Source organism: Pongo abelii, chromosome 20 (genome assembly GCF_028885655.2).
Source record: "Pongo abelii isolate AG06213 chromosome 20, NHGRI_mPonAbe1-v2.0_pri, whole genome shotgun sequence".
NCBI classification, from domain to species: Eukaryota; Metazoa; Chordata; class Mammalia; order Primates; family Hominidae; genus Pongo; species Pongo abelii.
Genome location: NC_072005.2, coordinates 58,233,042 through 58,258,041, shown reverse-complemented (window position 1 = coordinate 58,258,041; position 25,000 = coordinate 58,233,042). Strand labels below are relative to the sequence as shown.

The 25,000-nt window shown below is 40.8% G+C and overlaps 1 protein-coding gene across 10 annotated transcripts; it reads left to right on the top strand.

The window, feature by feature from the left end:
- The first annotated feature begins 282 nt into the window (after positions 1 to 282).
- ZNF615 (zinc finger protein 615) lies at positions 283 to 20,995 on the top strand. 10 transcript variants are annotated; one of them, XM_009232975.4, is made up of 7 exons: positions 283 to 4,080; positions 4,891 to 4,928; positions 8,330 to 8,533; positions 9,952 to 10,078; positions 10,326 to 10,421; positions 11,865 to 11,897; positions 17,490 to 20,995. In XM_009232975.4, exons 3-7 carry the CDS (start codon positions 8,522 to 8,524, stop codon positions 19,445 to 19,447), a joined length of 2,226 nt encoding a protein of 741 aa, XP_009231250.4. In that variant the 5' UTR covers positions 283 to 4,080; positions 4,891 to 4,928; positions 8,330 to 8,521; the 3' UTR covers positions 19,448 to 20,995.
- The last annotated feature ends 4,005 nt before the right edge of the window (positions 20,996 to 25,000 follow it).

The following is a 25,000-nucleotide window of genomic DNA, read 5'->3' as shown; positions in this document are numbered from 1 at the left end:
TTATGATTCTACAGGCTGTACAGGAAGCATAGCACTGGCATCTGGTCCTGGGGAGGCCTCAGGAAGCTTACAATCATGGTGGAAGGTGAAGGAGGGAGCAGGAGTAAGACAGAGTGGAGGGGGTAGGTGCTGCACACTCAAATAGCTAGATCTTGCTAGTACTCACTATTGCAAGGGCAGCATCAAGCCATGAGGGATCTACCCCCATGACTGAAACACCTCCCACCAGGCCCTACCTTCAACATTGGGGATTACATTTTTTTTTTTTTTTTTTTTGAGATGGAGTCTCGCTCTGTCACCCAGGCTGGAGTGCAGTGGCACGATCTCGGCTCACTGCAAGCTCTGCCTCCCGGGTTCACACCATTCTCCTGCCTCAGCCTCCCGAGTGGCTGGGACTACAGGCGCCCGCCACCACGCCCAGCTAATTTTTTTTGTGTGTTTTTAGTAGAGATGGGGTTTCACCGTGTTAGCCAGGATGGTCTCGATCTCCTGGCCTTGTGATCCACCTGCCTCGGCCTCCCAAAGTTCTGAGATTACAGGCGTGAGCCACCACACCTGGCTGACATTGGGGATTACATTTCAACATGAGATTTGGGCAGGGACAAATATCCAAACTGTATCATTCAGCTCCTGGTCCCCCTCCCCAACAAATCTCGTGTCCTCACATTGTAAAATACCATCATGCCTTCCTAAGAGTCCCCAAAGTCTCAACTCATTCCAGCATTAACTCAAAAGTCCAAAGTCTTATCTGAGACAAGGCAAGTCTCTTCTACCTATGAGCCTGTAAAATCAAAAGTTATTTGCTTCCAAGATACAATGGGGGTATAGACATTGGGTAAACATTCCCATTCCAAAAGGGAGAAAGCCACAAGAAAGGGGCTACAGGCTCCATGCAAGTTCAAAACCCAGCAGGGTAGTCATTAAATCTAGTGCAAGGGGTGGGTTCCCAAGGCCTTGGGCATCCTCTGCTCATGGGGCTCCTTCAGGCAGTGATCATAGTTTGCAGACAGCTGTATCCTTGCCAGGTGGCCCTACAGAGGAAGGCACACCCAATTTTTTCAATGTCCTGCAGAGCCAGCTGTCTCACCTCTTATGGTGATCCAAGAGTGAGGGCCTCTCCCTACTTGGACACCACCCAAGCTGGCAAGTCCTGTTTGGCTAGGAGCAGGGATAAGCACTTGGATGGCAGATTAGGTGACCCCCACCCACTCATGGCATTGTTTGTCCACAGAGTTCAGTAACAGTTGGGACTGCTGGGCCGGAGGCTCTAGTGGTTGGATTTTGACTGGGGCTGCATGGTCTAAATAGCTTTTTTCACATATTTGGGCTTCTGCTGGAATGGATGAGGCCTTTACACAGTCAACAAGAGGCTAGTCTGGGCTTTATTACAATGTGGTTGGAAGATCTCTAAGAGACAAGCAAGCCTTGATGAGCAAGCTTATTTCTCACCTCCATTTGTGTTACGCTTGCTACTGTCCTATTGGACACATTAGTCAGTCACTATGGAGAATACTATCCAAAGATGTGAATATAGAGATGCAAGAATAAATTTATGCAATAACCACAAAAGTATTTGTTTCCTTATAATTGTCAGATCAACACCATAAATATCCTTGCACATATTTGTTCTCACAAAGAAAAGTTCTATTGAATCAATTCTTAAAATTCATGGCTCAGAGAAGGAAAAGTTTAAACTGGGTAATAACAGACTGTACTACAAAAACATTTTACTAATTTATATAGAAACACAATCCTATACCTAGAAATAATGTAATGCTTAAGAACTTCGAATTATGACAAGTATGATAATATCTCAATTCATTTAAGGCAGTATGTAATGGACAACATTATTACCTACCATGCAGAAAAAGAAGACTTAAAGAGGCTTAGCATAACAGAATGCCTTTGTTCCATGGCCTTATAATCTAAATATAATTTGTCGTTCAATCTTTACAAACCTTAATAAGGGTTAAAACATTTATATTTCACGTTTACTTTGCATTTGTTTGAATATTAGTAAAACAGATATTTTTAAAATTGTTTAGGATCATTTACATTAAAAAAAGTGTCCTGTTTATTTCCTTCATCTATTTATAGAAAATTTTAGAGAGCTTTTAAGTTGATCATCTTTTCCTTATTTTTATTTTTATTTTTTTGAGACAAGAGTCTCGCTCTGTCTCTCAGGCTGGAGTGCAGTGGCGTGGTCTTGGCTCACTGCAACTTCTGCCTCCTGGGTTCAAGCGATTCTCGTGCCTCAGCCTTCCGAATAAATGGGACTACAGGCCTGAGACACCATGCCCAGCTAATTTTTTTTGTATTTTAGTAGATATGGGGTTTCGCCATGTTGGCCAGGCTGATCTCAAAACTCCTGAGCTCAGGCAATCCTCCCACTTTGGCCTCCCAAAGTGTTAGGATTACAAGCATGAGCCACCGCGCCCATCTTTTTTCTTATTTCTTTTCAGATCTCTTTATAGGCCGGGTGAAGGGTGAAGTGGCTCATACCTGTAATCCCAGCACTTTTGGAGGATGAAGTGGGAGGACTGCTTGAGGCCAGTTCAAGACCAGCTGGGCAACATAGTGAGACCCCCGTCTTTACAGAAAATTTAAAAATTAGCCAGATGTGGTGGCGCCCACCTGTAGTCCCAGCTGCTCAGGAGCCCAGGAGTTCCAAGTTACAGTGAGCTGCGATCTCCCCAGGCACTCCAGACTGGGTAACAGAGTGGACCTTGCCTCAAAAAAGAGACAAAAAAAAAAAAAAAGAAAGAAAAAATCTCATATACGACGGTGAGAATAGGAAATGGAACACGAACTTGACTCTGAAAAATAGTTTGACAATTTCTCTGTATATTTATATACTGATACCTATATCACACACACAGATTCACACAGGCATTTCCTTTCTCTTATTCTTCTAATATAGGAAGTTTGGTTGGATTTATATTTACAGTTCAGCATTGCCATGACTTTGCACATACTATTCGCAGTTGGCACATGTAGTATAACGTGATCTCTTTCTTAACCTTTCTTTCTTTTCTTTTTTTTTCGAGACGGAGTTTAGCTCCTGTTGCCCAGGCTGGAGTGCAATGATGCCATCTTGGCCCACAGCAACCTCCGCCTCCCGGGTTCAAGCGATTCTCCTGCCTCAGCCTCCCGAGTAGCTGGGATTACAGGCATGCGCCACCATGCCTGGCTAATTTTATATTTTTAGTAGAGACAGGGTTTCTCCATGTTGGTCAGGCTGGTCTCGAACTCCCGCCCTCAGGTGATCCGCCCACCTCGGACTCCCAAAGTGCTGGGATTACAGACGTGAGCCACCGCGCCCGGCCTCTTACCCAACCTTTTTTTCTCACTGAAGTGGTCCTGTTCCCTTAATTTCTGGCCACTTCTCCTGGGTCCAGCCCTCATATTTGGCTCCACCTGGGTCCCAGGCTCTCCCCTCCGCCTTTGGAACTATACTTTCTGGCTTTTACTGGCTTTTCCCCATGCCTTTCACCCAACAAAATTTTGGCACGTTCCAACCGTTTTCATTACCTAGTCTGACTGCTACCCGTGTTCCGTCAGCGTAGCTAACAGCCCTCTTCTGCGTCCAAAAGGCGCTTCAAGCTATTTTCTGCTAGAAATCTGGCTTTGGCCGAGGTGTCCTCTCGGCCGGTTCTCCTTTTCCCTCACAAGGAACTGTTTCCTAACCTTTGTACAAAGTGTAAAGGTCGCGGCCATCTTAGACTTCTATTCAGCGCTGAAAGGGATTTACCTCCACGCCATTTTTGTCTTGTGTAAACTAGAGTCTTTGTATGTGGACCCGTATTTATGAAGGGTTGAGGTGCCAGGAAATAGGACAGTTTCAGTGCTCTTTCATCTTTCCAGCCATCCCCGGTCACCCCCGGTCACCAGCGCCAAAACGGGCCTTTTGCCTTGTATACGTCAGATACTCAAAGATGGCGGCCCCCATGGAGCCACGGCGACGAGGGCGCGGCCATCTTGCATCTGCGCAGACGCTGGGAACGCCTCCGACCCTGGGTAGTCGCCGTAAGGCACTGAGGAGGCCGAGAGATGAGGCCAGAGCAGACCAAGTTCTGGGAAGTAAGTTCTGTCACTGGGCGGTCGCTGTGGTGACGGGGGAGGAAATTCTGTCCGTGGCTGGGCGTGTTCGTGGACAGTGGTGATGGACTGGTATCTGTCGGCGCCAGCGTTTGGCGACGCCAGTGGAATTCTTTCAGGAGCTTAGCGTGGGTCCAATTCCTATCGCAGGGGAACTATAAGGGGTCCGTGATAGGGTGTGTGTGTGTGTGATCGGTGTACCTCTGGGACCAGTCACAGGGTCCTCGTGTAGTTTGTGGTTAAAGATCTCTAGAGATCAGCTACTGAGTGCCCAAGTCACATTCTGGTGTCTTTGCTGTTGTCCTTTGGCGGGGCTCAGTGGTTGCGAACTGGAGGGTTTGTTTGGTCAGCGAATCGGTTTATGGTTCAGGTTTTGTTTGGTACTAAATGATTGAGGAACTGTCTTGGGGGTTAAGGTACGGAGGTTTCTGATCCAGGTTTTGGAATTAATCCGGGTGGCGGTGGTGGTAGCGCCACAGATTCCGATGTCGGCTGCAGCTCTGGTGGCTTGGGAACCATGGCAGGTGGTGGGTTAGCCCCAGCCCTGGCTGCTGGAACAGAATTGATGCTCATTAGCATTCCCCTTCTGCCCAAGACCCTTCTCCACGACTGGTTTTTAAATCCCCTTTGGCACCTTCCATCACCCCTTGGTCTTGAATCCTCAGAAATGGAAGTTTTTGGCGAGATCAATCATCTAGCATACCTAAAAGTAGTATGTTTTGTATTTAAGATGCGGTTTCTACCCTTTGTCCTGCAAGTTTCCAGCGTATCCTCTTGGATATTTCTTTTCAGGTTCTTTCTGACGCAAGTAAGATAACATCTCTGCCATGGTAAGCTCGGTTACTCAAAGATAACCTTTGTCAAATTTTCAGAATATTTCAATTTTAGACGTGTATGTTATGTACTTAATATTCATAATTCAGATAAATTACGTAAATGGTACTATTATCTTTTTCGCTTTATATTATGTAATAAACATTTAGAAGTTGTTTTTACTGTTCGAGCTGGTGGTACTATAAGTGCATTCACATTAAGTTTATGCATCCGTTTGGATAGAAGTGAAATGTATTAAAATGTTTAGGTATCATTTTTAGGAACATTTTATGATTATCCATTTATCCATGAATTTTGTTTTTCCTGCCTTTAATCTTCAATCTAGACTATTACTTTTATTGCAGTGTGTTGCTTTCTGACTCCCCTTTCCTTATAATCTATAACAAAAGATAAATTAATTTTAAATATTTATTTTATATTTGGTCATCTTAATTCTTAGTATTACAATATTTTTCTCTCTGCCTAACATATTTTTTTGTGAAAATTTTTGAACCTATGGAAATATTGAAAGAAGTTTAATGTTAATGCCAATATACCTACCACCTAGCTTTTACCATTAACATTGTATTAGATCAGCTCTACTGGTTTTCTAAGTATTCATCCATTCCTCTGTTTGTGAATCATTCCTTATTTGTTATTGATTTTGGTATATTTCAAAGTAAGTTACAGACATAAGTACCATTCCTCTAAATAATTCTGTATATGATTAACTAGAATTCTACTAATAGCCTGTTAATTGCTTTATTTATTTACTTAATAGGGAGGCATCTGATTTACAGATAATTTTGGTTAGGTATAAAGTGGAGTAAAAGTGGATTTTGAAGGGAAACAAACCTGGATTTTCAGCCCTGATTCTGCTTCTTTCTCATTGTGTGATTGGCATAACTTGTGTCTCTTTACTTGTTGGCCAAAAGAGGAGTTAAACATCTTTTCCTCACCATTATCTCTGAGGATTATTTATGGTTTTGTCTTTTGTAAAATTTGTATTTATATTCATTTTTTTCTCTCCCTTCCTCCCGCCTGGTTTCTTTTTTCTATTAATGAAAACATTTAAAGCCGTAAACTTATATTACTGAACTACCATCAGCAATTTTATTTTAAATGTAGAATGCTAATATTTTTCTGATGTAAACCTGTGTTTTCCCTATGAAAAATCAAGTGAAGAAAGTAAAAATGACCTGTCAGATAGCACACTGTTGCCAATATTACCTTTTTAGAAAGTTTTAGGAGTGGGGTTTTGGGTTACCAGGGATACCTTTATTGGCAATTTTCAATAGAATGTTAAATTATTCCCAAGAAATGTTCTGCTCTTAATACTGACTCTTGATCTGTATATGCTTTAGGAGGATATAGGATTTTTCTATTTAAATTTTGTATCCAGCCACCTGACTGAAGGAATACAGACGTATTAGGCAAATACTGATAATTTGCCCCTTATATTCAAAAGTCATCTTTGATTATTTTTTTATACTGCCTTCTACTGAGTGACATTCTAGACCCAAATCCTCAACTCAGCCATTGTAATGTGATAATAGCCTGAGACGAGATGTCATGGAATGCATGTAGCTGTGTTCCTATAAGACTTTATTTACAAAACAGGTGGTCCAGGTCCTGGATACTATATTACTGACTGTTGATTTAGGTGACCATATGGCTTTTCTGCACTAATTCACAGTTGGGCAACTAGAGCCATTGGACTAAATCTCCCAGCACCTGTTTCTGTTAATAAAGTTTTGTTGGGACCTGGCCACAATCATTTGTCTATTTTTTTGTATACGGGCATTTTTGAGCTACAACAGTAGAGTTGAGTAGCTGCCACGGAAACCATAGACCTCTGTTTTAACATGGAAATAATTTTTTAAAAATTAGTTTTATTGCTGACACTATTGATTATGAACAACATATAAACTTATTTGTTAATGTTATGATAATTAGTATTTTATACTCTTCTACTATACAGATATCTTAAAATACTTTTTCATTTGCCATCCTCCTACTTTATATGTTTTTTTTTTTGGATTTTTTTTTTTTTTTTTGAGGCAGAATCTCACTCTGTCGCCCAGGCTGAAGTGCAATGGCACAGTCTCGGCTCACTGCACCCTCCACCTCCCGGGTTCAAGCAATTCTCCTGCCTCAGCCTCCTGAGTAGCTAGGATTATAGGTACGCGCTACCATGCCCAGCTAATTTTTGTATTTTTAGTAGAGATGGGGTTTCACCATGTTGGTCAGGCTGATCTCGAACTCCTGACCTCGTGATCCGCCTGCCTCAGCCTCCCAAAGTGTTGGGATTACAGGCGTGAGCCACCGCACCCGGCCTATTTGTTCTTACGGAATATTTTAACACTATATATATTAAAACTTCCTGATATGTTATTATCAGTATTATTTTTCCAGTCAATACTGATTTAGGCTTTATTAATTACTTAACCATTTTGTTCCTCTTCAGACCTTCCTCCTCTGCTTACACTGGAGTCATCTTTCTTTTGCTTGAAGAATATCCGTTCGGATTTGCTGTAATATGTAATTCCTCAAGGATATTTTTGCTGAGTATCCTTTATACATTTATACTTAGAATACTTTGCATGTATCAAGATGTGGATGGCGGCCGGGTGCAGTGGCTCATGCCTGTAGTCCCAGCACTTTGGGAGGCTGAGATGGGTGGATCACTTGAGGTCAGGAGTTCAAGACCAGCCTGGCTAACATGGTAAAACCCCATTTCTACTGAAAGTGCAAAAATTAGCCGCGCATGTGGCGTGCACCTGTAATCCTAGCTTCTCAGGCGGCTGAAGCAGGAGAATCACTTGAACCCAGGAGATGGAGGTTGCAGTGAACAGAGATCATGCCATTGGAGTCTTACTCACTCCAGCCTGGGTAACAGAGTGAGTGAGACTCAGTCTCAAAAAAAAAAAAGAAAAAAAGTTAAAGATGTGGATGGTAATGAATAATTTAAATAAGATAGTGCTTATTATTTGCTTAGGACAGTTTTCTCAGATTACAGTATCCTAGAATGTAAAAAGGCCTCTGAAAAGGTAGATGGGTACACATGGTTTTAAAGAAAAAATGTATGCATCTTAACTGTCTATGTGACCTCTTTCCTAAAACTGATCTGCCTGAGGATTGCCCTGCTGCTGGGCATCACGTTGTGACAATTCTTTTTCCTGCATTCTCTTTCACTTACTAGCAGTAGTCATACCATGTCAACTTTATATAGAAGGGTGCTGTACCTCCCATATATTCAGAATGTTATATTTTACTAGCCCAGATATAAAAGCTTCTGGAGCACTAAATAAAAGAACAGATAGATATTTGGGGGCCTTGATTTAAGGTGAGCATATAGGAACAGTGACAACATCTGGGCCTAAAAAGAATGTACCACTCAGAGTAATTTGCGCTTCAGCCCACAGGTGCTGAGAATGAGAGAAATCAAATGAAGGAAGGAGGTGGAGTTTCCAAGACTTGGGTGTCATCATTTCTGGGGACATCCTTGATTGGAGATTGAAGTTTTTGCACAGAAACTTAGAGCTGATTCAGAAGAGACAAATACAGAACGTCCAAGTTAGCAGTCATTTCCCAAATTTAGGAGACAAGGATGCAGGCCCAGGTGACTTTTGGTTTGTTTTATTCTTTCCTTTATTCTCCAATGTATTTTTAAAGTCCTGTAAAAATCAGGGTAATTAATCAGAAAAGTATAAATTGGAAATATCAGGACCTGGAGAAATCTGGGCAAAGAAGGATCAGGGATATATTATTCATAGGATTCATACTACATGATTCATGTTGGAATTTGTGGGACTGTGTGGGACCCCGTAGGTTACATTTGCTGTAAACTTGCCTCTAGTATCTCTGACAAGCTATACAAGGGAAACATGATAAGTTACATCAACTGTGAGAAAGCAGACCAGTTTCTTGAGGGATGTTAATGTTTCATGGCTTATAATTCTGAGGCTCACATACATCTTTGATAGTTCTTCACAAACGTGTTATGGTAGGTGGTGTTCTTAACTGGAGCCTTCTCATAAATGCAAAAGTAGATTTCTTTTAGCTCTTTCTTCATTGTATTTAATGTTATTAACGCTGTCTAATAACATACACATATATATGAATTTGTCTGTGTGCATGCATGTGTCTGCATATATATTCTAAGGATTTTTTTTTCCCAAATTTGCTTAATCATGGCCTGGCACTGTGGCTCATGCCTGTAATCCCAGCACTTTGGAAGGCCAAGGCAGGTGGATCATCTGAGGTCAGGAGTGTGAGACCAGCCTGGCCAACATGGTGAAACCTCATCTCTACTAAAAATACAAAAATTAGCCAGGTCTGGTGGCATGCGCCTGTAATCCCAGCTACTAGGGAGGCTGAGGCAGGAGAATTGCTTGAACCCAGGAGGCAGAGGTTGCAGTGAACCGAGATTGTGCCACTGCACTCCAGCCTGGGCAACAGAGCAAGACTCCATCTCAAAAAAACAAAATAAGCAAACAAAAAAACAAATTTGCTTAATCATCTAATAATCTTTGTGCTTTATACATGTTTTATATAGTTTCTTTTATTTCATTCAGAATAAAATAATAACATGGTTAACTATATTAACCATAGTTATTTAGAATGCATTGTCTTGTGATACTAGCATCTGCCATGTCTTCATTACAGAGTTTGATATTGGCCTGAAAGCTCATAGTGAATTTAAGAATCTGTATTATTCATCTACTTGTAACTGGCATATACTTATAACTAGTTTGGTATTGGGAAATAGATGCTATATATTATAGATCTTCTTTCATTAGCAAGAGGATTGGATAGCTGTGTATTACAGACATTTCTTTGACTTTTCAACATTGTTGAATGAATGGATGACCTCACAGTTACAGAATATTTTACTAGGATTCTTGTTCTATCAAAATGTACTAAGAAAAAACCCCACCAGCTTCCTATATGGTGAAAATGAGCAGAATGACTTCCTTGACATTCTTTTCCTATCACCAAAAGAATATCACTTCATTAAACAGAAGTGTGTTATTATAGGAATCCCTAACACTGGAGGATGTGGCTGTGGACTTCACCTGGGAGGAGTGGCAGTTCCTGAGCCCTGCTCAGAAGGACCTGTACCGGGACGTGATGTTGGAGAACTACAGCAACCTGGTGGCAGTGGGTGAGGACAGCTGCCCTGTGTCACTCAGATGGTGCCCAGTCAGTGGCCTTCCTTTCTCAGCTGCTTACCTGCAGTACTCTGAAGTGGTAGATTCTCACATCATTCTCTTGCCCCACACAAGAGAGTATAATCTACCTTCTTGTTACAGATTTGATACCTGTGTAGTTCTTTAAATGTAACACTCTCCTTTTTCAATATGCCAGCCCCGTTTCATTTGTCTAAATCTTCTGTCATTTCCCATGAACAGGGTTTCAAGCCAGCAAACAAGATGCACTCTCCAAATTGGAACGAGGAGAAGAAACTTGCACAACAGAAGATGAAATCTACTCTCGAATCTGTTTTGGTGAGTGAGAGGACCAGCCAGGTGGACAGCCACAGACCCCATGTTCTGCCCACACAGAGCAGACGTCAAAGCAGTGAGGGCATCTGAAGACACAGCAACAGCCCCTCCATGACTCCTTCTTCCCAGGGAAGAGCTCTTTTTTGTTGTAGTATGGAAAATATGCCCCACTTTCTTTCTTTTTTTTTTTTTTTGAGATGGAGTCTTGCTCTGTCACCAGGCTGGAGTGCAGTGGCGCGATCTTGGCTCACTGCAACCTCCGCCTCCCGGGTTCAAGGGATTCTCCTGCCTCAGCCTCCTGAGTAGCTGGGAGTATAGGCGCACACCACCACGCCCAGCTAATTTTTGTATTTTTGGTAGAAACGGGGTTTCACCATATTGGCCAGGATGGTCTTGATCTCTTGACCTCGTGATCTGCCCACCTTGGCCTCCCAAAGTGCTGACATTACAGGCTTGAGCCACCACGCCCGGCCCCCACTTTTTCTTCCTTGGGATTTCATCTTTGTTTATTTTATACACATCTTATTTTTGTCTATATAATTATCTTCTTAGGATTTTCAAATCTGCCTTTTCTCGTCCACTGTCACAGTGTCTCTGCTTGTGTATTACCTCTCTTGCTATGAAATTCCACTTTCCAGGCCTCTCCAGAAAGAGAGACCTTTGAACTCATTACTTTTTTCTGACTACTGCATCTTCCTGCCCTAGTAGGAAAATAATAATTTTCCTTCATTATTCCCACTCTGGGAATCATTATTTTCCCTCATTTTCTCCACTCTGGATGCTGTGCCCATGATAACCTGGTCTCTAATTGGCATTTATGTGTTTCTTAAGTTCTCTTATTCCTCCTATACTGAATACTGAGTTTCTCCACACTTTTTTTTTTGGAAACAAGGTCTCATCTGTCACCCAGGCTCACTGCAGCCTCGACCTCCTCGGCTCAAGCGATCCTCCCACCTCAGCCTCTTAAGTGACTGGGACTACAGGCACACATCACCATGCTCAGCTGATTTTTGTATTTCTTATAGAGGTGGGGTTTTGTCATGTTGCCTAGGCTGGTCTTGAACTCCTTGGCTCAAGTGATCTGTTAGCCTTGGCCTCCCAAAGTGCTGGGATTACAGCATGAGCTTCCATGCCCAGCCCATCCTTCTTCCGTTTTCTTTACTGTTCTCATAACTTTTAAAAGTTTTTTTCGTTCCCATGAGTTAACTCTTCATTGTCTGGAAGAGACTACCAAATTAACTTCTGCCTTAATATTATGTAATGTTTACTTTATTTCCATGTATTTTACTTGTCTTCATGACAACTAGCCTGTAACTTCCCATTTTGTGTACAAGGAACAAGAATCATCTTCCCTCTAAGAATAATGCTTTTGGCTATCCTTATTTAATTTTATTTTTTTAATTTTATTTTTTTAATTTTATTTTATGTTTAATGTTTTTATTTTAGATTCAGGAGGTGCATCAGGAGGTGCATATGCAGGTTTGTCTCATGGATATATTGCCTGATGCCAAGGATTCAATAGAAGCTCAATCCTGTCACCCAAGTAGTGAACATAGTACCAAATAGGTGGTTTTTCAACCCTTGCCTTCCTCCCTTCTTCCTCTTGGAGTCCCCAGTGCCTATTATTCCCATCTTTATGTCCCTGTGTTCCCAATGTTTAGCTCTTGCTACAAGTGAGAATACACAGTATTTGGTTTTCTGTTTCTGAGTTATTTCACTTAGGGTAATGGCATCCGGCTGCATCCATGTTGCTGCAGACGACATGCTTTAGTTCTTTTTTATGGCTTTGTAGTATTCCATGGTGTATATATACCATCGTTATCCAGTTCACCATTCATGGGCACCTAGGTTGATTCCATGTCTTTGCTGTTGTGAATCGTGCTGCAGGCTGTCCTATTTAAATTCAGGGTCTCCTTCATTACTGCACCTCTTAAATTCTGGCATTACCTTAAATGTTTTCTACATGCTGAGCTCTCTTAAAGTTCTCTACTTTAAGATAATGTTTTGATTAATTAGAAAAGATCTTTTAATATCTTATATTATTTCTAGCCCAAACCATCAGACGTTTATGTCTGCTGCAAATTCCTTCCTTCATAGTTTTGCTAATTCTGAACTTTCTTTAATTCATGTTAGATGTTTTGACTGCATTCATTTCTGTATAGCTTTTGTTTTTTTCATTATATTTGTAAACTGTTATTGAGATACAATGCACATATCACATGATTTCACCCATTTAAGGTGTACAAGCCAGTGGTTTTTAATCTATTCACCTAGTTGTGTAGCCATACCACAATCAGTTTTGGAACATATACTAAGTATAAATGTATATTCTCAAATAGTCTTGATGATTATGGTTTTATAGTAAGTTTTGAAATTGGGAAGTGTGAGTCCTCCATCTTTGTTCTTTGCTTTGAAGATTGTTTTGACTATTCTGAGTCCTTTGAATTTCCATTTGAAGTTTAGAATCAGTTGTAAATTTCTACAAAAAGGGTGGCTAGGATTTTGGTAGGTACTGCACTGAGTCTGTGTAACAATTTGGGGGAGTATTCCCATTTTCATCATATTAAGTATTCTGATCCATGAACATTAGACAGTTTTATATCCTGTTAGGTCTTTGACTTCTTTTGACAATGCATTATTGCTTTCAGAATATAAATTTGGTACTTCCTTTGCTAAGTATATTCCTAAGTATAGTTTTCTTTTTGTTTCTGCAGTTAATGGAATTGTTTTCTTGATTACATTTTCAGATTATTCATTGCTAGAATACAGAAATAACATTAATTACTTTTCTATCATATTTTGATGACACCTAGTCCCAGTTAATCATGTTTCTTGTCATATGATTCCCTCCTTTAAAACTTGTGTTTTGGGCTGGGCGCGGTGGCTCATGCCTGTAATCCCAGCACTTTGGGAGGCCAAGGCAGGTGGATCGCTTGAGTTCAGGAGTTCGAGACCAGCCTGGCCAACATGGTGAAACCCCATTTCTACTAAAAATACAAAAATTAGCCGGGTGTGGTGGTATGTGCCTATAATCCCAGCTACTCAGGAGGCTGAGGTGGGAGAATCACTTGAACCCTGGAGGCAGACATTGCAATGAGCCAAGTTCATGCCACTGCACTCCAGGCTGGGTGACAAACCCCCCCCCCGCCCCACACACACACCCAAAACTTGTGTTTTGATAGCCTACTATATTCCAACGCTATCAGCAGTACAAATAAGAAAGAAAAAACTTACCATGTCCTTATTCTTCACATTGCTTTTGTTCTCTTAGAAGTAACCATATAACCAATAATAAGCAGATATATAAATAACATATCTTGGAGTAAAAATTGCTATAAGGAAAGTTAAAGCAGCTAGTGGAACAGTAAGTGTTAGGAGTTGGTGCTGTGCTTGTAGGGTGGGAACAGCTCTTTGTTAAGGTGCCTTTGAGCAGATAGATGATAAACATGTGTAGGCTCCCTGGATGAAGAGTGTTCCAGGTATGAGACAATGAGAAGTTGAAAAATGACCCTGGAGTGTGTTTGGGGAACTTCTAGGAAGCTTGGATGGATAGAGTAGAGTGAGCAAAAGCAAAACTGTCTGGAAATAAGAACAGTGGGGGCATAGTTGGAAGTTTTGATACAGAGGTCACATACTGCCTGTCAAGGGCATTCATGACCTTGATTTTATTCCAAATGAGTTGAGAACACAGTAGGGAGTTTTGAGTAGAGAAGTGACATGATACAACTAATTTATTTGATAGATTACTTTGCCTGCTATGTAGAAGGTAGATGTTAATGGGGAGGAGAGGGAACTGCTACACTCATGATTATAATTTGTGACAGTGAAATAATGCAAATTAAAATCATCAAAGGTAAAAAGTACAGAAAGAAGAATCCAGGAGAAACTAGGTGCAAGCTTTCAGTTCTCCTGTTCTAGTGGAGTTGCACAAAGTGCTGAATTTTCCCTGCAACAGTGTTTGACAACACATGTGAAGTTGTTGCCAACTAGGGAAGCTCATCTAAGCCCAGTGTCTGTAGCCCCCCAGAGTCAAAACAATACAAATGTGGCCCAAAACCTGAGACATGCAAAACCAGGTGTCCACCATAAATCACATTGCTAGCATAAACTATCTGATATGACCCAAGGCCTCAGGCATTAAAAGATACCCTTGGCAGGCAGAATATTCCAGGGGCTCAGAGGTTATCTTTTAGAAGGCAGTTAAGACGAGTCTTTCTTTGGAATGTGTAGGGATGGAATAGCCCAGGCCTGCTGAGTTAACACTTTGCTGCAAATCATTGTTCCCTCTTTCTGTAGCAACATGGGATAGTATGATCCAGTTAGGTCATTAGTTAGAGTCTTAAGTATAGAACTTTTCATCTAAACTTGAGATTGTGCTTTGGGAAAATTAGTTTAATGGTGGTACATAGAATGAAGAAGAATAGCAAGTTTGGGGAATGTGATAATCACTCAGCATGTGACACTTTAAATCAAATGCTGAGGATCTCACATTCTTCTGTTTTTTAAATTTATGATTTTTTTATTTTTATTTTTCTACGTGTTACCCAGGCTGGAGTGCAGTGGCACAATCATGGCTCACTGCAGCCTCAATCTCCTGGGCTCAAGTGATCCTCCCACTTTAGCCTAGCTGGGACTACATGCCACCACACCCAGCTAATTTCTGTATTTTTTATAGAGAATGGGCTCAAGTGATCCTCCCACTTTAGCCTAGCTGGGACTACATGCCACCACACCCAGCTAATTTCTGTATTTTTTATAGAGAAAGGTCTCACTATGTTGCCCAGGCTGGTCTCAAATTTCTGGGCTCAAGTGATCCTCTTTGCCTCACCTTCCCAAAGTGCTGGAATTACAGACATGAGCCACCACACCAGGACACAATTACTTTTTAATTCCTAAATAAAAAATACATATATTTATCACGTAAAACATGTTGTTTTGAAATATGTGTACATTGTAGAATGGCTAAATTGAACAAATTAACATATATACTACCTCACATACTTACTTTTTTTGTGAGAACACTTCAAATCTATTTTAGCAATTTTCAAGAGGCTATTATTACATTCTTACCATTCTTAGATGTTTGTTTTGTACACCTGGGTCTCCACTTGTGCACCTAATCATAATAGTCAGCGTTTGGTTCATTTCAGTGGACTTAACAAATTCCCAAACTCTACACGTTGGATTGACAAGTTCCCTGGCCCTGTGCCTTCATTCTTTTTTTCTACATGTTTCCAACTAAAGTCTCATCCAGTACTCTTTCTTTGAATAATTTGTAAATGTTGGATGTCATCTACATTGCTGTTTCCAGATAAGGCCTTTTTGAGATTTATATATTCAACCAATTTCCTCATGTTTGTACTTGGATGTGTGGTAATCATCTTAAACTTTATGTGTTTCACAAGGCATGCTAAATTTTTCCCTTCATTCCAGATAGTAATATTCCTATTTTCATCATGAGGTTTTTTTCTTCCTATCCAATGGCTGAAGCCATATAGTTTTGTGGTTTTTTTTGAGACAGAGTCTCGCTGTGTCACCCAGGCTGGAGTGCAGTGGTGTGATTTCAGCTCACTGCAACCTCCACCTCCTGGGTTCAAGCGATTCTTGTGCCTCAGCCTCCCAAGTAGCCGGGACTACAGGCATGTGCCACCATGCCTAATTTTTGTATTTTTAGTAGAGACAGGGTTTCACTATGTTGGCCAGGCTGGTCTTGAACTCCTGGCCTTATGTGATCTACCCGCTTCGTCATCCCAAAGTGCTGGGACTATAGGTGTGAGCCCCTGTGTCCAGCCTGAAACCATATAATTTTTGGAATAATCTTTGAGTCCTCACTTCCTTTAACCCTCTTTCACTCCTCCTATTGAACCTATTAGTGAACCTTGTCATTTCTTTAACTATATCTTGATTTTCTCCACCTCTTATATCTCCATTGTTCCATTAACCACATTTCACAAAATGCAATTACCTTCTTTATTTTTTTGCTTCCTTGTGATTTCATTTTTTCCTAACTAAAATTAAACCTTTGTGAGAATTGGCTGAGTGCAGTGGCTCATGTCTGTAATCCCAGCACTTTGGGAGGCCAAGGGAGGTGGATCTTCTTGAACTTGTGAGTTCAAGACCAGCCTAGATAACACAGCAAAAACCTATCTCTACCAAAAATACAAAAAATTAGCTGGGTGTGGTGGCACATGCCTGTGGTCCCAGCTAATCAAGAGGCTGAGGTGGGAGGATCATTTGAGCCTGGGAGGGAGAAATTATAGTTGCAAGTAAGCTGAGATTATGCCACTGCACTCCAGCCTTGGTGACAGAGACCCTGTCTCAAAAAAAAAAAAAAAAAAAAGGAAGAAAGGTGTTTGTATATCCCAAACATGAGTATAGTGACTTACACATAGATGTCATTCAGCAAACATTTGTAGAATAAATTAATACAGCCTTTGTCATTTGGGATCAACCTGTGTGGTCTGATATTTCTCTAATTTCTATGGTCTGGTGTCCTGCCAAATTTTGGGGTTCCCTGCAAAAAGTGACCTGTTTATATTTGACTATCTGTGTATTGTATAAAGACCTATTTAGAAAGCTGCCAAATCTATATACATTGTGAATCATCTAGCCTTGTTTGTACAGTTGCTTTTACTTTTAGGTGTGTTTATATTATTGTGTTTTATTTGTAAGAAATGAAGGATATTTATACAAGGAATTTCCTTTATGTGTAAGAGATAAAAGGAATCTTACACATCTCTCCCAATGTGTAAGAGATGAGGGATAGTTATACATGGAGTTTCCTTTATACTAAAATAGGGTTTTCAACCCCCTTTAGCTGTAATTTTCTACTACCTACCCAAATGCTATAAAACTGCCCTCCCCTTATCACCCTTTGCTGACTCCTTTTTCGGACTCAGTCTGCCTGCACCCAGGTGATTAAAAAGCTTTATTGCTTACAAAAAAATAAATAAATAAAATAGGGTTTTCACTAAAGAGTCACCTCACACCAAGGCAGTTTTAAAAAATAGTTTAAATAGTTTATTTCAAAACAAGATGATGGAGTTGATTGACTGTTCTCTTCTTTCCTAGAAATCAGGAAAATTGATGATCCTCTGCAGCATCACTTGCAAAATCGAAGTATTCAGAAGAGTGTGAAACAGTGCCATGAACAGAATATGTTTGGAAATATTGTTAATCAGAACAAAGGTCATTTCCTGCTGAAGCAAGATCGTGATACCTTTGACTTACATGAAAAACCTTTAAAATCAATTTTAAGTTTTGAAAACCAGAAAAGGAGCTCTGGCCTAAAGAACTCTGCTGAGTTTAATGGAGATGGGAAATCCCTTTTTCATGCTAACCATAAACAATTTTATACTGAAATGAAGTTTCCTGCAATTGCAAAACCTATTAATAAGTCCCAGTTCATTAAGCAACAGAGAACTCATAACATAGAGAATGCGCATGTATGCAGTGAATGTGGGAAAGCCTTCCTCAAGTTGTCTCAGTTTATTGATCATCAGAGAGTTCACAATGGAGAAAAACCTCATGTATGCAGTATGTGTGGGAAAGCTTTTTCCAGAAAATCCAGGCTAATGGACCATCAGAGAACTCATACAGAACTGAAACATTATGAATGCACTGAATGTGACAAAACCTTCCTCAAGAAATCGCAGCTCAATATACATCAGAAAACTCATATGGGAGAGAAACCTTACACATGTAGCGAATGTGGGAAAGCCTTCATCAAGAAGTGTCGGCTCATTTATCATCAACGAACTCATACAGGAGAGAAACCCCATGGATGCAGTGTATGTGGGAAGGCCTTCTCTACAAAGTTCAGTCTCACTACACATCAGAAAACTCATACAGGAGAAAAACCTTATATATGTAGTGAATGTGGAAAAGGCTTCATTGAGAAGAGGCGTCTTATCGCACATCATCGAACTCATACTGGTGAGAAACCCTTTATATGCAATAAATGTGGGAAAGGCTTCACCTTGAAGAACAGTCTTATCACACATCAGCAAACTCATACAGAAGAGAAATTATATACATGCAGCGAATGTGGAAAAGGCTTTTCAATGAAGCACTGTCTCATGGTACATCAACGAACTCATACTGGAGAGAAACCTTATAAATGCAATGAGTGTGGAAAGGGCTTCGCCTTGAAAAGCCCACTTATCAGACATCAGCGAACACATACTGGAGAGAAACCCTATGTATGCACCGAATGTCGAAAAGGTTTCACCATGAAGAGTGACCTCATTGTACATCAGCGAACTCATACTGCAGAGAAGCCATATATATGCAATGATTGTGGAAAAGGCTTCACTGTGAAGAGCCGCCTCATTGTGCATCAGCGAACTCATACTGGAGAAAAACCCTATGTATGTGGTGAGTGTGGAAAAGGCTTTCCAGCAAAGATCCGGCTAATGGGACATCAACGAACTCATACAGGAGAGAAACCTTATATTTGCGATGAGTGTGGAAAAGGCTTCACTGAGAAGAGTCATCTCAATGTACATCGGCGCACTCATACAGGAGAGAAACCCTATGTATGCAGTGAATGTGGCAAAGGCTTAACTGGGAAAAGCATGCTCATTGCACATCAGCGAACTCATACTGGGGAGAAACCTTATATATGCAATGAATGTGGAAAGGGCTTCACCATGAAGAGTACTCTCAGTATACATCAGCAAACTCATACGGGAGAGAAGCCATACAAATGCAATGAATGTGATAAATCCTTTAGGAAGAAGACATGCCTCATACAACATCAGCGATTTCACACAGGAAAGACTTCCTTTGCATGTACTGAATGTGGAAAATTCTCTTTGCGCAAAAATGATCTTATTACACATCAGAGAATTCACACAGGAGAGAAACCGTACAAATGCAGTGACTGCGGGAAAGCCTTCACTACAAAATCAGGGCTCAATGTTCATCAAAGAAAACATACAGGAGAGAGGCCCTATGGATGTAGTGATTGTGGGAAAGCTTTTGCCCACTTGTCTATCCTTGTTAAACACAAGAGAATTCACAGGTAGTCATTTGGGAAAGCCTTTTGCCAGATGTAGGCCCTTAAGATACCTGCAAAGAAGAGTAATTTCATGAATGCAGACTATGTGGTTGTTTATTTAGTGATCAATTACTTCATGTTTTGTGTCAGAGAAAACATGTACAAAACATTTGAGAAAATATTTTAGGACATTATGTCTAAAAATTGCATACTGAGAAAAATCCTATGAATGTGGCAGACTATGAAAGCCTTTGGTGGGAAGATAAACCCCCTCAGAAGTGATCATAGATCATGAATAAACTACTAATTCGTGGAAATGTAATAATTATAGGAAAGTCTTTGCCCAAAAATAAAACCTCATTAGATTGAGAGAGTTCACACTGGAGAAATACTTTCCTCTGGCAGTGAATATGGCAGGGTTTTCAGTAAAATGTTTTGCCTCATCATGTGCTGTGAAATAATGCAGAAAAAAACTTATGAAAACATTCAATGTAGAAGACTTTTAGGAAAATATCAGAGAATTTAATGAAGGAAAGAAGCCTTGGCAAAATGATGGATGAGAGCTTTCTGTCACAATTCTAACCTTAACAGATAATATGCCTCATGTGCATTTGGGAACAGGATACCTTGAGCCATATTCCTAGTTGCCTTGTCACTAATTTTATACATTTTAAATTGTGACTTCCTCTAATCACGAACTAAAATTTAATATTGTATATAATACAGGAGTATTTTATGCCTGCCTCATTTTATATGATTAGCTCCTGCATTTCTTTGGTTCTAAGTTTGTGTTATTTCAGAATAACTGAAGTACTTCAGAATGAAACTGGATACAGTATATTCAATTCATAAGTGTAATTGACCATACTTGAATGTGTTTAAGTTTATAAGTGACATCAGTTGTTATGAAATTAATATAAATAAGATGTTTTTGTAAGTTTTTATTTTGAAATAAGTTTAGATTCACAAAATCTTACCAAAATATTCCAGAGTTCTTGAATGCCCTTAACCCAGCTTCTTCCAAAGATAACACCTTACATAAGCATAGTTCATTACCAAATACAGGAAAGTGAAATTGTTACAATACTGTTAACTACAGAATTTATTTGGAAATCACCAGTTTTAACATGCATGCATTTTTGTTTGGTTTTTATGTGCAGCTTTAAGAAATCTAATCACATATGTTGATTCATGTCACCACCTCCACAGTCAAGATTCAGAATGTTGCATCAATGCAAACTCCCTCATGCTACTTTTTTATAGTCACAGCCTCTCCTCAACCCTAATCCTTGGCAATCAGAAATCTTTTCATCTTTAGTTTTGTCATTAGTAGCATGTTATAAAAATGGAATCATACAGCATGTACGCTTTTGGTATTGGCTATTTCAACTAAAGCAAATTAACCTGAAATCCATCCAAGCTGTTCTGTGTATCATTGTTTTATTCTTATTGGTGACTAATAATCTGTGATACGAATATACCACTATTTGTTTATTCACCCACTGAAGGACATTAGGGTTGTTCCCAGTTTTTCTTACTGTTACAAATAAAAATCTTATGAACATTTGTACACACAGGCTTTGTGTGAGCACAATTTTTTATTTCTCTAGGATAATTACTGCAGAGTATGATTCATGGGTCACAAGGTAAGTATATGTTTACCTTTGTAAGATACTAACCAGAGTGGTATTTCATTGCTCACCAGCAATATATAGAGAGGTTCAGTTGCTCCGCGTTCTTCCACTTGATGATGTCAGTATTTTTTTTGTTTTGTATTGTTTTGTTTTTGAGATGGAGTCTTGCTCTGTCGCCTAGGCTAGAGTGCAGTGGCACGATCTTGGCTTGCTGCAACCTCCACCTCCCGGGTTCAAGCAATTCTCCTGCTTCAGCCTCCTGAGTAGCTGGGATTACAGGCGCCTGCCACCACGCCTGGCTAATTTTTGTATTTTTAGTAGTGACGGGGTTTCATCATCTTGGCCAGGCTGGTCTCGAACTCCTGACCTCGTGATCTACCTGCCTCGGCCTCCTGAAGTGCTGGGATTACAGGCGTGAGCCACCACGCAGGACTGGAATGTTTTATTTTACCTATCCTATTGTGCATGTATTGGTATGAATACAAACATACCAATTGTATGTGGCCTTCCGTTTGCACTTCCCTAAAGGCTTTTTTTTTTTTTTTTTTAAGAGACAAAGTCTCACTATGTTGCTCAGGCTGGAGTGCAGTGGCTATTCACAGGCACCATTATAGCACACTACAGTCTCAAACTCCCGGTCTTGAGAAGTTTTTTGTCCCAGCCTCCAGAGTAGCTGGGACTGCAGGCATTTGCCACTGTGCACTGCTTTGAGAGTTGTTTATTAATGCTGGATAAGGATTTTATCCAGCTGGATAAAGGTTTTATATCACTTGCAAATATTTTTCCCTAGATGTGGTTCTTTCTTTTTTTTCTCAGAGAAAAAGATTTTAATTATGATGAAGTCCAACTTTTTTTTTTTGAGATGGAGTCTTGCTGTCTTGCCCAGGCTGGAGTGCAATGGCATGATCTCGGCTCACTGCAACCTCTGCCTCCCAGGTTCTAGTGATTCTTCTGCCTCAGCCTCCCAAGTAGCTGGGATTACAGGCACCTGCTCATGCCCCACTAATTTTTGTACTTTTGTAGAGATTGGGGTTTCACCATGTTGGCCAGGCTGGACTCAAACTCCTGACCTCAGGTGATCCGTCCATTATGGCCTCCCAAAGTGCTGGGATTACAGGTGTGAGCCATTGCACCCAGCCTTTTTTTTTTTTTAATTTTTATGGATTGTGGGGTTTTGGCATTACATCCAAGTATTCCTTCCTTACTGTAATTGATAATTCTTTTTCTACTTCCTTTGACAAAATAATGTAGTTTTGCTTTTTTTTTTTGAGATAGAGTCTCGCTCTCTCACCCAGGCTGGAGTTCAATGGCATGATCTCGGCTCACTGCAACTTCCGCCTCCTGGGTTCAGGCGATTCTCCTGCCTCAGCCTCCCAAGTAGTTAGGATTACAGGCATGCGCCGCCATGCTCAGCTAATTTTTGTATTTTAGTAGAGATGGGGTTTCACTATGTTGGCCAAGATGGTCTCGATCTCCTGACCTCGTGATCCGGCCACCTCAGTCTCCCAAAGTGCTGGCATTACAGGTATGAGCCACCATGCCCAGCCAGTTTTGCTTTTTAATATTTAGCAATATGATCCATTTAAATTCAACTTTGTATATAGGGTAAGGGTTAATTTAAAGTTCAGCCTATGGTTACCCAGTTGATTCAACAGTATTGAAAACACTGTCCTCTTTCCATTAAATTGATTTTGAACATTTGTAAAAATCAGTTGCCTGTTCTTGTGTCCATTTCTTGACTCTATTCTGTTGATGTGCGTGTCTATCACTCCACTGATAATCTACAGTCACTCCCATCAGAAATAACATAATATGCTCTATGAGGTAAAACAGCTATGCTACCTCATATAAAATGTTCAAAGCCAGAACTTGGACTTTGGGGAATGTCCCATATCCCTCTCCGGAAGCCTGCCTCCCAGCCTCTTGGTGTTCGTAGAGATGGCGAAGGATGAGGTTGCAGCACCAGAATTCCAGAATCGGAAGTAGGTTCTGATATGTGTTCAGCCTTTGGCAGCTGCTACTGTAGCCTTGAGAGCCTGATGCTGCATGTGAATCCGGATGGGGAGCTTGTGGGGACCATGAAGTGGAAATGCATGTTAACGTCCGTGTTCAGGGGTTTTATTTGTTTAGTCACCGAGGAATATGGGTGTGAGAAAGGGACCCTTGGGATGTCGAAGTTTAAGGCTTAGTTTTAAGAGTTTAATGACTGAGGGTCCCATGAACAGAGCTTGAGGTCTATATGTTCACTCTTCATGAGTCTCAGTAATTGAAAACTGTATGGAAAGTGTGTCTCAGTGAATGCTGTTTTTTGCTCAGATTTGCAATTTAATATGGGGCTCAGATACAGAGAAGCCCAAGCTAGGAAGAGGAGTGGCGTGAATGAAAGGTCTAGGGGGAGGAGTGTCAAAGGAGTTCCTCTGTGGTAAGTTTTAAATTGAATTTGAAGGCAATTTTATTTAGGGGAAGACGGGGCTTGTCTGTGTTTGAGAATGTAATGAGGCTGGAGGCTTTGAGGTGTGCAGTTGAAGGTTAGTGGTTGCTTTGAGACTAACTGGATGCTGGAAACACTTCCTGTCAGTATTTCAAGTCCAAATCTGTCCTGAAGGTTTCTATTTAAAAACTTTGTCTTCCTACATCCACTATTCTCATTGTACCCATAAAAATCAGAGTAATTCAGGGTGACAAAGTGGTGTCTTTACTGAGGAGCCTTGCTCTGTCGCTCAGGCTGGGGTGCAGTGGCGCGATCTCCGCTTACTGCAACCTCCGCCTCCTGGATTCAAGCGATTCTCCTGCCTCAGGCTCCTGAGTAGCTGGAATTACAGGTGCGCGCCACCGCGTCCGGGTAATTTTTGTATTTTTAGTAGACTAGTTTCGCCTTGTTGGCCAGGCTGGTCTGGAACTCCTGACCTCAGATGATCCGCCTGCCTCGGCCTCCCAAAGAGCTGGGATTACAGGTGTGAGCCACCGTGCTCCACTTCACTTTCTTAAATGTTGTGTTTAGAAGCACAAACTTAAAAAAAAATTAAGTCCACTTTATTAATTTTATTTCGTTTTATGGGTCATCCTTTACTCTCAGAATTAACTCACGTCCATGAAGATTATCTCCCTTTTTCTTCTCCAAGTTTTATACTTTTACCTCTTAAACTTAGATCTATGATCTATTTTGAGTTAACTTTTGTGTATGGTTTGAGGGTCTTAACTTATTTTTCTGCATGTGGATATCCAATTATCCCAGTGCCGCTTGTTGAAAAGACTATCCTTATTGGTCTTGGCACTTTTGTCAAAAAGCTCTTAACAATGTTTTTATACTCTCAATTCTGGTTCTGCTCTTCCCATTGGCACCTTTACTAAAAGTGGCCTTTCTAGGAGGCCCAGTTCCTTTAGTCTGTCATGGCCAGTCTCACATCGTAACTCATTCTCGAAATCTCTTTTCTCTCCTCTCCTCTCCTCTTTTCTCTTTTCTCTGCTTTTCTCCTCTTTTCTCTTCCTCCTCCTCCTCCTTTTCCTCCTCCGTCTTCTTCTGCTTTTTTGTAAATAATAATTATTATTTTGAGGCCAGGCGTGGTGGCTCACGCCTGTAATCCCAGCACTTTGGGAGGCCGAGACAGGCAGATCACGAGTCAGGAGATCGAGACCATCTTGGCCAACATGGTGAAACCCAGTCTCTACCAAAAATACAAAAATTAGCTGGGCGTGGAGGCGCGTGCCTGTAGTCCCAGCTACTTGGGAGGCTAAGGCAGGAGAATCGCTTGAACCGGGGAGGCAGAGGTGGCAGTGAGCCCAGATCTCGACACTGCACTCCAGCCTGGCGACAGAGCAAGACTCCGTCTCAAAAAAAAATTATCATTTTTTTCTTTCTTCACCACCACCGCCCCCCCCCCCAATACCTGCTATTTTTTCTGTTCTTAAAAACCGCTTCCTGCAAGCTATTTTTCGCCAGACGCTTT

Bases quoted from the DNA above. Each gene is read 5' to 3' on its own strand.
- ZNF615 (XM_009232974.4), top strand. From the start codon at position 4,051: ATGAGGCCAGAGCAGACCAAGTTCTGGGAA. The intron at 4,081-9,951 runs GTAAGTTCTGTC...GTGTTATTATAG, and splicing joins AGCAGACCAAGTTCTGGGAA to GAATCCCTAACACTGGAGGA. The intron at 10,422-11,864 runs GTGAGTGAGAGG...TTTTTATTTTAG, and splicing joins CTACTCTCGAATCTGTTTTG to ATTCAGGAGGTGCATCAGGA.